This window comes from Rhamphochromis longiceps, linkage group LG22, assembly GCF_057381845.1.
Source record: "Rhamphochromis longiceps isolate RC_006_pf linkage group LG22, R_longiceps_female_GT1.1, whole genome shotgun sequence".
Taxonomy (NCBI): Eukaryota; Metazoa; Chordata; class Actinopteri; order Cichliformes; family Cichlidae; genus Rhamphochromis; species Rhamphochromis longiceps.
The window spans coordinates 17,750,883-17,767,183 of NC_140577.1; the positions used below are offsets into that span (position 1 = coordinate 17,750,883).

At 40.9% G+C, this 16,301-nt stretch overlaps 2 protein-coding genes across 12 annotated transcripts in view; both read left to right on the forward strand.

The window, feature by feature from the left end:
• Positions 1-340: 340 nt before the first annotated feature.
• LOC146643867 (uncharacterized) lies at positions 341-4,125 on the forward strand. Of its 4 annotated transcripts, none has more exons than XR_014909319.1 (4): positions 341-628; positions 861-1,005; positions 2,583-2,736; positions 2,829-4,125. XR_014909319.1 is itself a non-coding variant. In XM_085396302.1 (4 exons), exons 1-3 carry the CDS (start codon positions 490-492, stop codon positions 2,706-2,708), a joined length of 390 nt encoding a protein of 129 aa, XP_085252428.1. In that variant the 5' UTR covers positions 341-489; the 3' UTR covers positions 2,709-2,736; positions 2,829-4,125. The 4 variants fall into 4 exon arrangements, 3 of the variants coding, with proteins under 3 accessions (XP_085252428.1, XP_085252429.1, XP_085252427.1); XM_085396302.1 differs by having other exon boundaries at positions 861-985; XM_085396303.1 differs by having other exon boundaries at positions 2,583-4,125.
• A 1,376-nt stretch (positions 4,126-5,501) lies between these two features.
• Positions 5,502-16,301, forward strand: part of spire1a (spire-type actin nucleation factor 1a) — a 33,365-nt gene continuing 22,565 nt past the window's right edge. For 7 of the 8 annotated variants that reach the window (XM_085396063.1, XM_085396064.1, XM_085396065.1 and 4 more), the window contains exons 1-2: positions 5,525-6,010; positions 11,440-11,471. In XM_085396063.1, coding sequence (XP_085252189.1) covers positions 5,665-6,010; positions 11,440-11,471 — 378 coding nt within the window. In that variant the 5' untranslated portion in view covers positions 5,525-5,664. Of the gene's footprint in view, positions 6,011-11,439; positions 11,472-16,301 lie in introns of all 8 variants that reach the window. The other variant, XM_085396069.1, reaches the window with a different exon arrangement.

A 16,301-nucleotide genomic window follows, 5' to 3' on the forward strand; every position in this document is an offset into this window, starting at 1 on the left:
ACTCTGATCATAAAGTATTTTAAGCCATTTAAAGCTTCATTATTATCAAATGCAGATCCCCTATAAAAAGTTATTTATTGGCGCCTTATTAAATATGAAAACTGGCATCCACGTTTTGTTGTTGATTGTGAAGATTTAACTCGATAAATTTCATTAAACACAGAAAGAGCAGTTTCGTTTGGCACACACGTTTCCATGTTGATGATGAGGATGCTGGCCGTAGTGATGATGCTGACAATAGCAGCTGTTGATTTCCCTTGTGGCCAATCAGCAGCCACTTTAAGCTCCGCCCTCTCCGGGTGACGCAGGTAGCTCGTGCTGGTCAGCTGGCTCTGCTGTTTGAGGAGAGCAGCAGCTTCAGAGCCGCCGACTGATGATGGAAACACGGATGGAGCTTTAGTAGAGAGCCAGGGAGGAGATGCTGCGGATGCTGTGAGACAAAGCGAGCCGTGTTTAAGCCCGCGTCAGCCTCAGCTACACCTGCCGTGGATGATTATCTCGATGGGTTGTGGAGGGAGTCGGGCGGACGCGATCATCGAGCCGAGGTACCATGAAAGCTGGACAAGAGAAACAGAATCGACATGGCTTACTAACACGGATGTAGAGACCCCTCTTCCAGTAGCAAACAGTAAGAGCCTCGTCATCTCTAAAATAATGAAGAGAAAGATCTTCCATTAAGATGCAAATCCAAATGCATTCTCTTTAGGTGCCATATATGCTGACAGGGTGCAGCCACAAGCTAAACAAACCACTCACACCACAACTTGACCGAGCTGACACAGCCATCGCAGCCATCTCTACTATCTTGTTTTCACGTTTGAAAGAGTGCCACATTTCAAACACTAACCACTGTCCTGTAGGTAAACCTCTGGAAGCCAACATAAGGGAGAAGAGGATGGTGAACACGGGCACCCAGTGTGGGAAGCAGGCCCTCACCACCAGCAGCTCCAACCACCAGAGGAGACCCAGACGCTCTTTTAGTGATGTAGGTGTCACTGGTAGCAGGTACTGGCATGTGTGAGTCCTAAAACATCTTTGCACACATGGTCATGAGCAGGATTTGAGCACCACCAGTAATGCCACACACCAAACCTGCAAAATCACCGTCATCGTCATTAAAGTGTAACTATATTCATCATTAGCTTTTAACATGTTTACATAGAGTGCAGCTAGAGAAGCTTAATCAGCTCGAGCCATCCACATGCCATTTATGCAAGGGCCTCACAGCATTTAAAATGTCATAAAAGCTTTGTTTGCAATTTTACATAACAATAATGTTCATAGATGATTTACAAGACAGCTATAAGAAAATAATTAAACAGTAATACAAAAATGTAAGATATTCCTAATATTTCTGATTTAACTTATTCTAGTGAGATTTTTTGCATTAGTTTATCGTACATACCAGAAACTCTTTGAGCTAATTGTTTTGTTTTTGCTGTGGGAAATTTTGTAAAGACACTTAAATATAGTTCACACATACTGTCTCACTTACTGCTCATTCATTATATTACAAAATGTCAGTTCATCTGACCTTCGTCAGGTATAAAATTAACATCCCTCCATTATCATTTGTACACTCACTGGCCACTTTATTAAGCACACCTGTTCAGCTGCTCATTAATGCAATCAGCCAATCACATGGCAGTAACTTAATGAATTCAGACATGTAGACAGTCAAGGCGGCCTGCTAAAGTTCAAACTGAGCACCAGAATGGAGAAGCAAGGTGATATAGGCGACATCGATTGTGACGTCATTGTTGTCAACATGAAGGTATGGATCCATCTTGCCTTGTATCAAAAGTTTAGGCACCATGGTGTGGGGGATATTTTCTTGGCACACTGTGAACCCACAGTACCAACAGACCATTGTTTAAATGTCATAGCCCACCCAAGTATTGTTGCTGACCATGCCCATCTTTTTATGACCACAGTTTACCCATCTTCTGATGGCTTCTTATAACATATCACGTCACAAAGCTCAGATGATCTCAAACTGGTTTCTTGAAGAAGACAATGAGTTCAGTGTATTCAAATGACCTCCAGAGTCGGCAGATTTTAATCCAATAGAGCACCTTTGGGATGTGGTGGAACTAGATATTCACATCATGGATGTGAAACAGACAAATCTGCAGCAGCTGCGTGATGCTGTCGTGTCAGTATCGACCAAAATCCTCCGAGGAATGTTTTCAGCACCTTGTTGAATCTGTGCCTTGAAGAATTACGACAGTTCTGAACGGGGCACTAGCAAAGTGTACCTAATAAAGTGATTGGTGAGTTTATCTTTTTAAAAAGGAAAAGTAATAACAGAAACTCTCTTTTTTGTGAGGTTTAAATTGAAAATATTTTTGTTGTTCTCAAAACTGAAATAAGCTTTAAAAAAAAGATCTGAAAAATTATTTTATCTTACCAATTATATTTCAGTTTTTCTAAATGACAGTTAAAAATATGTATTAATAATTTAACCTTCCACACATGGAAGAACCTCAGTGACTCACCTCTCAATTGGCCATCTTTGCCCACTCGCTGTTTGTCTAGTGCGGTGACATTTAAATGAAGTGGGATTCCAAATCTTTTCACAGCAATCTACTCGTGACTCCAAAAGGAGGTCATCAAAGGAGGCCAGCGCTTTGTCTAAGGATGGGCAGCCGGTAAGCGCCAACAGCAGTGACGATCCAGAACCTGAAAACGCCTCTGACGAAAGATGAACCTCCACGAGGAGGAAGACGGCTGTAGGTGCGAGTGCCTCTCCAGAGAACAAGATGGAGATTTGAAGACGTGCGTGGCTGATTTTATTTATTTATTTTTATTTTCTATTTTTTTGCAAGATCCTGGCTGTTGTTTGCAGTGATTTACGACACAAGCACCTGCAAACGTCTCCATCCAAAGACCTGTGGATGCTGCATCTTTGTTGTGCCATTGCAAATGCATGTGCAAAGAAGAGAGTGGGTAGCGAGCAATGTTCACACTTTACACCATGCTTCTCTCCCATGCTTATGGTGCCAGTCAGGGAATGTGTCACTGTTTTCAGCCAGTGTGAAGAAAAAAAACAAAACAAAGAAGAAGAAAAGAAAAAAGAGCAGATTGTCCCATATGCACATGATAATTACAAGCAGTGTGTTCTGTGTGAGGCCTTCCTAAGAATTTGCTTCAGTTCTTTGTGCAAGTATACTCCTTTTGTTGTGAATGATTATCAGTAGTATGGGAACTAATACCGATGCTGTTTAACCTCAGTCAATTCTGTAAGTAATTTTAATTTAAAAGAACCAGAAGTGCTGTTTAGAAGCTGAGACTTGGAGGCGTGAAGCTCGAAGGCTAAAGACGGCCTTTTCCAGCCTTTCGCAAGACATACAAACACATCCGCATGTGCCTACAATTAATCTTGATTCAAAGTGCTGTTGTGTTCTCTTTCAGAGTTTGATTTTTAAAGTTTGCTTTATACTGTTGTGTTCAATACTTCTACTTTACTCTCTGTTACGTTGTAAAATGCACACTTTATATTTAGTATTGTAACATGTAAATTTTTTTGGCTTAATACCGGTCTGCATGTATAGATCGGTGCTATGTTAATTTAATCAAAGTCTCTGCCCAAACTTGATCAATAGCAAGCCATTAAAAAATCAATTAAAAAAAGCCTATCCAACATATGTAAATACAAGCATACTCAGGAGGATTTTCAGGATGGGGCATCTGGCAAATTAGATCATATGACCAGCAGATGGCGTAGTTGACCAGCTGAGGTCTTAATATCTAAACACAAAGAGGTTTGAAAGTGGTAACAACCACATTAAGAAAAGCTCTGACTTACCGGAGGCTGTCGGCTTTACATGATTGTATGAAGGACAATCTGTTGGTCATATAAATAAATTTAAGAATCTGAATTAAAATGGTGTGCATGTGATAATGATCGCTTGTCAAGAGTTTTTAATGACTTTACTTAGATGATGTGATGAAATGTGTACAGACCGTGCCATATTTGTGATGGCAAAACAAACCTCAACGTGTATGTTTCAAAATTACTTTTTTCTTCTTTGCATTAAAATATTTGCTGGCTTTGTAATGTATGAAATCCAGGGGGAAAACAAGTGATCTGAGCATTTATTTCTCATTACACGAATTAAAAGAAATCAACCTTTTCTGTTTCCTATTGTGATTAGACTGGAAAAGCATCCGTTTTGCACTGAGCTATAAACTGTTTCAATTATAAGATAAAGTTTCAAAAGCGTTACTGACTACATTTCCCAATGTAAAATTGGCTTAATTGTAATTATGTGTAATGGTCTCTTTACCTTTAAGAGAGTAATTCATTAGTTTTGCCCAAGCATTATGTAGCCAACTCTGACAATCTCTGATGAGTGAGCAAATCATTTTATAAAACTGTTTTCTGTCATGAGTTTCTTTGTACTTTGCTTCCAAGAAAACAGACTTCATTTTAATTTTATTTTTAAAGTGGTCATGAGCAATAGTTCTTCTCTAGGTGATCTGAAGGTCTTTCAAATGTTTTCTTTTGACATTGGGTGCTTATTCGATTATTTTTAATCCAGTCCTTGTACTTGACCATTTTCAGAGGAATGTGGGGTTTTTTTGCTGTTGTTTCTTTTTCTTCTTCTTTTTTTTGGTGGCCTTTTTGTGCCTGTTAAGCAGTCTGTTAGGCCACTAAGGCCACTTGTCAGGTCCTGTGTCAGCTGGTCCATCATTGGTAATGGTAAAGAAATAAGTTCTTCATAAGGAAGGGAAACAGGAACGGAAGGCTGAGGCATGCCAAACTACATAAGAACTGAACTCAAAATCAGTGACAAAAGGTCTTGTGGAGTGATGAATCCAAATTTGAAATTTTGGTTAAGATTGTCAGTATATATGGAGGAGGTCAGGACAGGGGTAAAACACTGAGATTTTGATCTACTTTGCAGTACCAGCTAGAAAGAATCTAATTGACAGTGGCTTCATTTTTCTGCATGACAATGACCCCAAACACATGGATAGAAAAACACACAATAGCACACCATCAGTCAAGTTCAAGCTGTGTTGAAGACTAAAGGCAGCCATACTGAATATTGACTTTGAAGCTGGTTAGAATTGCACAAACTCTGTTTTTGACTGAAATCCTGTACTTCCAAGTATGTTTGCAAATGTTTCAAGAAATATCTGCGCCCAATTCCCATTTCCTTGAAAAATAGTTATAGGAGTAAGTACGGTACAGTCCACCACATGATTTGTTGACCTTTGTGACACACCTTTTTAAAACAAAAGCCCAAATCAGGTGTGTCGACTCATACTGTATGCTTAGTATTTTTTTAATAAAATATATTTGATAGTTTTATTTTATATAATTTAAAATGATAATTTATTGATTTATATTTTTGATCAAAAAAATATGACCCTTGATTACACACCGGAAGTTCTGTGAGTTATAAAAGACAGGAGTTTTGGCATGTTGCTGATGTTGATTGGTAATTAAACGTTCAGGCTTTAGGACCGCGCGGATCACGTTCTCGGTTGGCTGTGGCTCGGTGTGAACCGTTGGTGCTCCACGGCCACGGTACAGATAACACCTGGCTGACGGACGAGGCTACATCTTATCATGTAGCTGGGCAGCTCTGGGACGTTACCCGACAAACCTGTTCGTTTTCCCCTTTACGTTATGCGGACAAAAATGATTTGAGGATGGCCAAACGACCGGGGACTGAGGATGGGATGGTGACTTCGCCCACCGTTCTCCGGAATTTCGCCGCCGATTTGAGCATCGGAGACGTGAACATGGACTGCAGCGACGGAGCCGAGGAGCTCTCTTTAGAAGAAATCCTGGCTTTGTACAGCCAGCCGATAAACGAGGAGCAGGCATGGGCAGTGTGTTACCAGTGTTGTCGGACTTTAGCGCAGAAACACCGGAGGAGAAGCTCCAAGTCTGCTGTTGTCTCATCAGCCGAGCACCCGAGAAGGATTGAGGGACCCGGGAATGTGAGGCTCGGGAGAGACGGGACTGTCAAACTGCACTTTGAAGACAACGCAGGTAACTAAAACAACCGACCAAGACCGGGCAGGTGTCCGCTTTAGCTTTGTGTGCTATGAGTAACTGCACAGGTTAAACGAGGGAGACTGGCTTTGAACAGGCAGCCGTCAACAACGACAACAAAAAGCATTTTCCTCCACATCCCTGACAGGCCAAACGAATGGAGCATCCCTACGAAGAGGCCATGTTGTTGTAGCTGCCTGCTTTTAGCCATGTGGCGATTTTGTTTACAGGCGCCTATTAATAATACATCATAGATCACCGCATAGCTGCTGGGGGGGAGACCACGAAAGCTTATGTGATGAATTATTTACGTTGCGGGTTTGTTCTCATAACAGCGGCTGATATTTACATCACAAACATGATTCATATTAAAGCTCTGTTTAGACTGGTTTGTGAACAGGGCTGCCTCACAGCCACTCTCCCCTGGAGTACAGCGGTCAGTTAGTCAGCAAACACAAATCACGTGATCTGTTCAAATTGCAGAGCACCTTTTTGGGTGCCAGACTGCGGTGAAACAAAACACTCCCTACAAGCACGAGGCCGGAGACAGATGAGTCATAGCTGCTCTTTGTTGTGACATTTTGGGGGTGAATTGGGGACAAATTTGGGGCCAGGAGGCAGAATCCATTCAACAGCAAGGTGCCAGGTGTAGGCTGAGAGGTTCCACGCAATTTAAATCTAGCTGGATGGAAGTTTGTGTACGCACGTTGACTGTATACATCCTCTATATCCACTCTGTTTTTGTTTCCGTCATGCGATTTAGAGGATCCTTGAACTCTTTAATACAGGCTCATTTTCTATACAGATATTTTTGGGTAGTAAATAGACTTTTGTTCTGTGCTTGGCTGTACAGATAGGAAAGCAAGTTATGTTTAATTCAATTCAGATTTTTTTATATGGCACCAAATCACAGCAGTAATCGCCTCAAGATGCTTCACATTGTAGGGTGAAGACCTTAAAATAATACAGAGAAAACCCCACCAGTCAGATGACCCCCCACTATGAGCAAGTGCTTGGCAAAAGTGGGGGGGGGGGAACACCCAAACGTTTAACAGGAAGAAACCTTTGCGAGAACCAGGCGGGATGGCAGATATCTGCCACGACTGGTTTGGGGTGAAGGGAGGAAGACACTGTAAGAGAGTCAGAGGTTAATAATAAGTAATGCAGAGAGGTGTATAAACATGGTAAAAAAGAAACACTCAGTGCATCATGGGAAGCCCCCAGCAATCTAGGCCTATTGCAGTGTAACTAAGGGAGGATCGTCAAAATTGTACTTTTAAATATCCTAGGAATAATAAGTAAACCAGCAGTCTGGGAGTGACACGATCTGTTTGGTTGATACGGTACAATGATGTCTTTAAGATAAGCTGGATCTAAAGTGAGAGTAGATGTCTAAGATGAAAACGCTCGACTTCTATAAGACCCACACCAGAAAAACGTATTAGAAGCCAGCAGGTCTCTGTGTACTGAAACTACAGATGAAACTGTAGTGTATCTCTATACACAGGAGAAAGGCTTAGTCTTGTACAACAGCTCAGGTGTGGAGAAAGGTGTGTAATGCCTTTAACTGCATTCCATTAATATTTCAGAGATGAGATTGGGTGTGTCTTTCTGCGCAGCCACATTATGTGGGGAACCTATTTGAACCTTTCTTATTTTTTCCGTCCCCCTGTCTTGAGTTGACCCCTCTGTCCAGCTCTGCCTTGTCTAGACTAACCAGTAATATTGTCTTCCTGTGACTCCGGCTCTCAGAATAAACAGATTCACTTGGTGCTGCTTAGCATCTTTGCACCACCAAAAATGGAACAAATGTGTTGATTAGATGCACTGATTTTCAGAGTGCACATCAGTTCGAGATTATGGGGAGAGTCCTCTGCTGCTCCTCCTCGCTGGTGGCTGGAGTATTTTTGGGACAGCTTGGCCCTGTCCTGATTCCTATTAGGCCTGGTGATGAGAGAGATGTGAGACCTATTAAGCATCCAGCAGCTGAGTGGCTAGTGTACCACACCGGCATAAAATCAGGGCTTATGCAACCTGCATATGGCCTGCATGAGTCAGTGACAAGGTGGCATGATTTGGCCAGCTCCCAGACCACCAACAATAAGCTCCTCAACCCCTCTAGTGATATTGGCCTATATTAAGATTTTGACTGCTGCTGTGGGTGGTTATCAAGAAATCTCAGCAAGCGAAGAAGTGTTTATTTTCGTGACGCACAGCAAACAGAATCTGACTAATAAGCAGCACCAAGTCTTGGCTTATTTTGCGGTGAATCGAGGCGTGATGAACATGCTGCAGTCAGATCGGTTCACATGGAGCATGGGAAAGAATACCTTTGCCTCCTCTCCTGAATGCTGCATCAGACGAGACGTTTACCCTGATTTCAGTGATCCATACCAGCAGGAGCTTCTTTTCCTTCTAAATTTATTTGACTTGCGGGTAGTGATGGTTAAAGACTTAATTATCGTGTCTCTCTGTGAAAGCCGCGAATGCCTTTCAGCAGCACAGAGGCTATTTGAATGGACAGAATAGTCAGGCTGACACTACACTCCTCTAAATATGTCCGCTGAGATTTACTTGGCCTGCAAGGGTCCTGGCTGAGCCACCGCTCCTCTGCTGGGACAAACAGAGGATCCAGTGTTTCCCGAATGAGTATTCATGAGTAATTCTTGGCTGTTATTTAGTGGCCTGCAACAGAGTTGTTGCACACTATGAAACAAATGTTTTTCATGGATGTGTCCTTGAGCAGGAAGTCTAATTTTATTTGAATAGTTTATGAGTTGAAGCCTAAATGGCACCAGTGTTAGTACGCAGAATGATTGCATCTCTGGCCAAAGTTTCTCATTTATATGCGATGACCTAATTTTACAGTCTGGATTGTTGCTCTTTCATTCTGTACTTTAAACTGTTGCCTCATTCTTACCGGTGGTTATAGGTAGCTCAACTCGCTGCCTCAGGTAACTTAATTAGGGCTGAAGTTCATAATTTTAACTTTAACCAATAGTTAAAAATTCCTAGTCCTCGCAGCACCTGGAATTTTAAAAGTTCCTCGTTTTCTTTCTTTCATGTTGTTTATGGGTGAAAAAACTTTGTAATGATTTGAAGTAGGGCTGCTCGATTATGGCAAAAATGATAATCACGATTATTTTCACTGAAATTGAGATCACGATTATTTGACGATATTTATTTAACCCTTTAAGACCTACCATAGAACCAAGTCCACCAGAGCTTATATTATTTTTTTACATGCTGTAGTGCCATTTGTGGGAGCATTTCAAGTTGCTATACATCAATACAACTGTTATAGCCCATATTTTAATAATATGTATGCATCATAATTACATAAATTGCAAAAAAGTGTAATAAACTACAAAAACTACAAAAAAATTGAAAATCGCTTTTGTTTTGTTTACATATATTTCTACTTGGAGAAATTTAAGAGGTTTATCCCTCAAAACTTTAAATACAATAAAGTTGCAAAAAATAGTTTCCCACCACAGGAAATTTATTTTGAGTGTCTTCATAGTTTTATTTTGGAGATACAGCAATTTTTATATACTGCAGGAAAAACAAAAAACAATCCTATGATGCAAATTTGCAAAGAAAACAGCATGTGCATCATTTCACTGTGGGAAGTGTTACGAACAGCTGATAGGAACGGCAAAGCGTGTTTCTGCAATATTATGTTTTTGTTCCTGCAAGCGCTTTTTATGCAATTTTTGCAAAGCTATATGTGGAACGAAACCGTGACCGAGGACAAGCTGATGGCATCAGATGTAAGTACAACTCCTCCGGTTTCATATGCAAAACAAATTATTGCGCTAGCTTACACGGTTCAGGTTCTACAGGGATTTAAAAATAGTTACGCAAAACGGAGCGTGCAGCTCTGACCGGCTTTAAAGGGTTAACAATGACTTTAAAAAAAAAAAATAAAATAGTGTGCAACACCACTGAAGTTTTTTTTTTTTTTTTAAACTCTCTTTTCAACCAACGGCAGTCACTCTCCAAATAACTTCTGCTTAGCTTTCCGAGCTTCCCTCGGGTCCTCTTAATCAGCGGTCTCCACCCTTTTTTGCGCCACGGACGGTTTATGCCCGACAATATTTTCACAGACGGCCTTTAAGGTGTCGCGGATAAATGAGGGAGGGGCTAATAATCGGCTCAGTCATTTTTAATGATCGTTGAAAGCCCAGATCGTAATCGTGATTAAAATTCGATTAATTGAGCAGCCCTAATTTGAAGTCATTTGGAGCAGTAGTACCCTCAACAGAGTTGTTGCACAGGCTGAAAATAACCCCTGTATCAACATCCCTGTGTTGGTGTTGTTCCCAGATCATCATAATTAATGTCACATTATCGTGATGTCATAGTTTTGCGATGTAGAAACACCATCCCGACACACACCGAACCCTGACCCCATAACTGTAACCCAAACCACATCCTAATCCCGAACTCTCCCACATTGGCTGTTATTTTCCACATCGCAAAGCTATGGGAATATGAAATATATGAAATTGTATTGAAAAGGAAAAATTTAGATGTTGGGTCAGGATGTTTTGGAGATATATTTTAATACACTGGATATTTCGAGCATTATTTTTCCATCATGTAAGATGGATATTGTGAACAGACGTGTTTGAACACAAACTGCAGTCTTTTTCTAAACTTAAAGTAATTTTTATGCTGTTGGCATTATTGTTATATTTTTCTTCTGGATACAAAGGAACTGCTTATTTCTATTGATTTTTAGGATGCTTTGTGGACATCTTGCAGCAGTGCTGGGTGGAAAAATAATTGCCTGAAGAGATGTGGAGACCCTGATTTGCTTAGTCTTTTTTTTTTCTTTTTTTCCCCCAAAACATGAAAGATAATGTGTAGTCATTTTTTTAAAAATTTATTAAAAAAAACAAAAAACAATAATTGGTAACATTTCACCTTTTATGCAGGTATTTATTGAAAGGTCATAAACTTTAGGTATTGATTTCTTTTATTTTTCTTTCCATTTTAAGCAATGTATCCATGGAAACAAGAGCGAGAGAATGAGAGCAACGTTTCGATGTTTGAATGAAAATACTACTACAAGCAGCCCCCAGTGGCTGGTTTTGACATCTCTGTCTTCCTCAGGCGATGTGCGAGCAGTGTGCCGTGACTTGAGAGGAAAACATAATAATTTATTAACTTGCTCTTTTTACAATCATCTTCAGTGCCGTTGAGTAATTTTGCTCGCGTCTTCTAACCTCCATTTTGGTTTGTAACACCGTGTGAAGTTTTCCTCGCTTCGAGGCGCCTTTGGATGATTTGTACAGTGCGTTCCCATTAATGATTAAGAGGGTGTGTTTGACTTGGTGATTGTTACAGGCAGCTACTTGCACAATAAGTGACATCCTCATTGTATGAGTGAATAACTCTCCTTTCTGCTGTCATTACAGATAAATACCAGTCGGCCCCTACGTCATTAGAGGTGAGTTCACATTCAATTCAATTTAATTCAATTTATGGGTAAAGCAGCAGCACCGACTCATAACAGCAATCACTTTAAGGCGCTTTATACTGAAAGGTAAAGACCCTACGGTAAACCCCAACAATCACACGACCCCCAGTAAGCAAGGACTTGGCAACAGTGGGAAGGAAAAACTCCGTTTTAGCAGGACGAAACCTCCAGCTGAGCCAGGCTCAGGGAGGCAGGGAGGGTCAGTCATCTGCTTTGACCAGTTGGTGGGGTGAGGAGGGGAAGATGGGACAAAAGACACACTGTGGTAGAGAAAGCCAGTAATCAGTTTTGAACACATTTTTTTTTTTTTTTTTTTTTTTTTCCTTTCAGTGATCCCAGTAGAACATGTGGACGTTACTTAAACGTTTGAATTAAATGTTTACAGTCTTTTCATTTCACAGGAAGACTAATTTGCTTCAACGCAGACAAAACAATTTCACAATCTGTTGCCATTAGTCTGACCGTCACTGCTCCCATTACCTAGAAGGAACGCTACAAATGGGGTGGCGTGGCAGCTGTGGTGCAGCGTTGTTCACTCTGGCCCTGCAAAAAACATTCCCTCATGTCTTGTGAGTGCAAGCAGATATTAAGCATTAGCCCATTTTCACTTTACAGACTAGGAGAAATATGGGGTGGGGAGCACATCCCAGCCAGACCTGTGATGCGCTTAAACCTGAGCAAGTGGGTAAGAGCGCAATACAAGTAGCGCTCTTCAGTTTGTTCTGCAGTTATTGTTTGTGCTGCACTTAAAAAGAGCAGCTCTGTTGTTGTTCACCGACTGTTGTTGTTCATCGGTTTATTTTTAGCTCTCATCGCGTCAAACCTCATCGCCAAAACCACGTTAAAAGGACATGTGCCCAGTGTGTGTTTGTCCAGCACTATGTGCTGTATAATGTTGGGAGGAGAAGTCTTCATTATGTGTACAGAGAGGATACTTTGTGTAATTGGTCCATCAGGTCTGAGCAGTTTATGTTTGTCTTTGTTCACGTGATCTCAGGCATGCACAGTATGCAGCTGTCCCTGCATGGCTAAGTTTGAAATAGAATTTCTCTTCGTCAGCTGATGGTCAACACTGATTATCTCAGGGCTGAAGCCGACCTGTGGCAGCTTGGTTAGAAGTGAAAATGCTTAACTTGGGTTGGTTTTCTTTGCAAGTTCATGCATCTGCCATTGCATGATTGGTTTCTACAAATAAGCTGGGAAGAGGGTGTGGTTTTTTTTTTTTTTTTTTTTTTTTTTTTTTTTTTTTGTCTTTTGTTTTTTTTTGGTGGTGATAATATCTTTCATAATGGTTATTGTTATCAAGTTTTTCAAAGCGTGAAAGTTCCACTGAGGGAAGTGTGGTTTAAGGCTTTAAAAACTGTATTTATCAGCTTATGCACAAATGTAACCAAAAGAGCACTCAGAGAGAATCTTCTGCAAATCCCAAAGGCTCTTGTCTGATTTTTTTTTTTAATTTTTTTTTAAATTTTATTTATTTATTTATTTTTTAAAGAGTGATAGCGATCTCTTTAGGGGGGAAAAAGGAGGGAAAGATTTCGGCTCGGGTATCACGCAAATTGGTTTTGCTCTTTAAAAAAATTCCCGTCTGCATCTTGCAAGTGGAAATTAATTCTTCTATCCAACCCATCAAGGAAATTGACGCCCAAGTTTCGTTTGTTGTGTCTGTGGATATGCTCCACTTCCCCACCAGGTTTCATGAAACTCCAGTTGTTGGTTTTTGTGTAATCCTGCTGACAGACTGAAAACATGTCTCCACCCTGGGTTTTGCGCTTTGGAGGAATTACCTGTCACCTGGGCAGAGCAGTTTTCCCACGTGATGGTGACAGCGTTGATGTGTTTTATTAGAGCTGGAATTTATTTTTTAAAATCACTGCTTTTATATGGACCAATCATCTGACTTTTCCTTTAGAAGCACTCTGAAGTTTAAATATTTTCAAATCTAAGTTTAGAAATTGTATTTTTGTAATTTCTTTTTAATTGGCGATTTGCATGAGAACCTAGCTCTTGCAGAAATAGCCAATGCCAGACACTAAAAGGGTGAAAACACAAAAGTAAAATAGAGTTAAAGTGAATTGAATTTCATTTTAACTGGGAATGATAATAGTGTTGTCAGAAAACTTTATAAAGACATTTAATTTCAGTATAGCCAATACCTCAGTATAGCCAATACCTCAGTATAGCCAATACCTCAGTATAGCCAATACCTCAGTATAGCCAGTATAGCCAATACCTCAGTATAGCCAATACATGTAAAATGCTTTAAATTAAACCTGCTGAGCATAAGCATGTTAGCATTGTCTGTCTGGACGGGCTGGCATGCTCAACTAGTGATCCGATCACTGCTGTAACTGCCTGCCTCTAAGAGCTGGTAACTGCGTTTCAGCTTAATTTAATAATGTAAAGTCTTCTGACATTAATTAGAACTGTAAATTCATCCCATTGTTTTCTCCTGACCAATCTGCCTTCGGATAATTTGGGAAAATTGATTTATATCCCTTGCACACAAAAGGTGCAAAGGTATTTATGGCCCAATTCCTGTGCTCCTAATTCTTGACTTTACATGTTTTTGTTGTGTCTTAGTCGCTTGTGGAAGTGAGTCAGCCACTACCCCTCTCTCTTACCTCTGCTTCTAGTTTTTGGAGCAAATCACTAGCTTGTTAACACCTGCTTTACAACCAGTAAAAATGGGTGTAATGGGTAATCAGTAATGCTAGAGAAAAAAAATAATCTTTTCCTGACATTAAAAACGGTGGCATATTTGGCTTTCTCTTCTAGTGCTCGGTCATCTTTTAGGAAAAAATGTTTGAGTTGTACTGTGCACCTTCTGTTGTAGCCTACAGGACAAGCTTAACCTAGTTTGTCCTCATCTGAAGATTAAGGTGAGATTACTGCTAGTATCCTATTACAAGGTCCAGAGGTTGCCAGATCTGCACTTTGGGGCCAAAATGATTAGTTTTCCAGTATAATGTTTGAAGTAAACCCTTGGAATTAATATAGATTGTAGTGGGCTGAGGTTTAGCTTTAGGGATTCTCAGAAAATTGGAGTTAATGCAACCTGTCTTTAGGTCTGTTTTTCTACTGCTTAAAACATTATACCCTTAAAGATCAGTTTAAAGTCCATGTGGGGACCATCATGTTGTGTTTTGTAGATTAAGCTTCTCAGATTGGGTAGAAATTGCATATATTTGCATTTCAGCATCGTGCAGTTGTGACTTCCGCTCTGTAGCGGGTTAAGCAGGTGCTGCTATGAGGGTTCTGTAAGCGCAGGGGCTGGATGTTTCTCCCTTCACCCTTATGTATGTCACTGGAGGTTATAAGCCTTGTCCCTGCAGAGACTGCCCTTCAGTTGTGTCAGCTTTGACGAAAGAGTGCACATTTGTGGAAGAAACAGGGTTTTCTTTATGTAGATCTCAGGCACGGCCGAGGATTGTTCTGATCTGTTTTCTGCATGCTTGTTTGTAGACGCAGCTTTTGAATTCAGTCGCAGTCCCCCGGGGTGAGTCTCAGTTGGATCCCTGTATGCCCAACATGTACCAGTGACCTCATTATGGCCTGTATTTATATAGCACTTTACTAGTCCCTAAGGACCCCAAAGCGCTTTACATATCCAGTCATCCACCCATTCACACACACATTCACACATTGGTGATGGCAAGCTACATTGTAGCCACAGCCACCCTGGGGCGCACTGACAGAGGCGAGGCTGCCGGACACTGGCGCCACCGGGCCCTCTGACCACCACCAGTAGGCAACGGGTGAAGTGTCTTGCCCAAGGACACAACCGAGACTGTCCGAGCCGGGGCTCGAACCGGCAACCTTCCGATTACAAGGCGAACTCCCAACTCTTGAGCCACGATCGCCCATTATGTTGCACCCTGCTTTTATTCAAATTGATCAATTGATTTTTTTGGGGGGATGCTGACTGCTTTTCTTTTAAAGCGGCTGGCATTACAGTCCCTGAGGTTACATTTCTGCCTGTACAAGAAAATTCACACAGAAACTAAACCGCAGGGATCTGTTTAGCATTTAGTGCTATTCTGGTCAAGGTTTTCTATTTATATCTAACACTGAAGAAGCTCTTGCTCAGTATTTATTTTTATTGTTTCTTTTTTTATGTGGTCCAGCCAGGCTTGAGAGATTAATATTTTTCTCCTGCTTGGTCTGTCAAGTCTATAAAGTTATCAGATCTTTAGCTCTTTGTGGTTTTTGGAACAAGAGGAGCTGTTTTTCTGCTGTGCCATAGAAGCTGTCTGTCAGATTTGTGGTGTTTAGAGCTACTTTAGGGATTCTGACAGCATTTAGGTCAAACTCAGTGGGAGGACTTTTCCAGCTGGTGATTAGTGTATTTCACTGCAGCCTTTAAACTCTGTAGGTTTGTGCTTTTCAGAGCATGTTTTTTTTTTTTTTTTTTTTTTTTTTTTAAATCCACACACTGCCATTGGCTTGAAGCTGTTTGATTAAAAGCTGATTCTTTGTGTGATGTATTCAGTCTCAGCTCATGTGTAGTTTTTATCTGTATGTGCCTTTTTTCTTTCAAAAATGTTATCCTGCATTTTCAGTGTCTGCTTTTATGCCAGTTTCCTATTGAAGTGGAAATGATCATATGTAACATCAGAGCTGACTGTTCTCAGGGCTCAGCGTTTTCCAGTTGACTTCACTGATGAATGCAAACTCAGCTGAGTTTGACCTGAAGACGTAAAGAAGCTCCGTCTTCTGTCCCACTCTGAAGTGGGAAGGTGATGCTTCAGACCGGAGGAGGCTGAGCATCCGCTCCTGCAGTGGAAGACCTCACGGTTT

Coding starts and splice junctions, on each gene's coding strand:
- LOC146643867 (XM_085396301.1), top strand. CDS start 490: ATGATTATCTCGATGGGTTGTGGAGGGAGTCGGGCGGACGCGATCATC. Junction 629..860: donor CCCTCTTCCAGTAGCAAACA/GTAAGAGCCTCG, acceptor ACTGTCCTGTAG/GTAAACCTCTGGAAGCCAAC. Junction 986..2,582: donor CCAGACGCTCTTTTAGTGAT/GTAGGTGTCACT, acceptor ATCTTTTCACAG/CAATCTACTCGTGACTCCAA.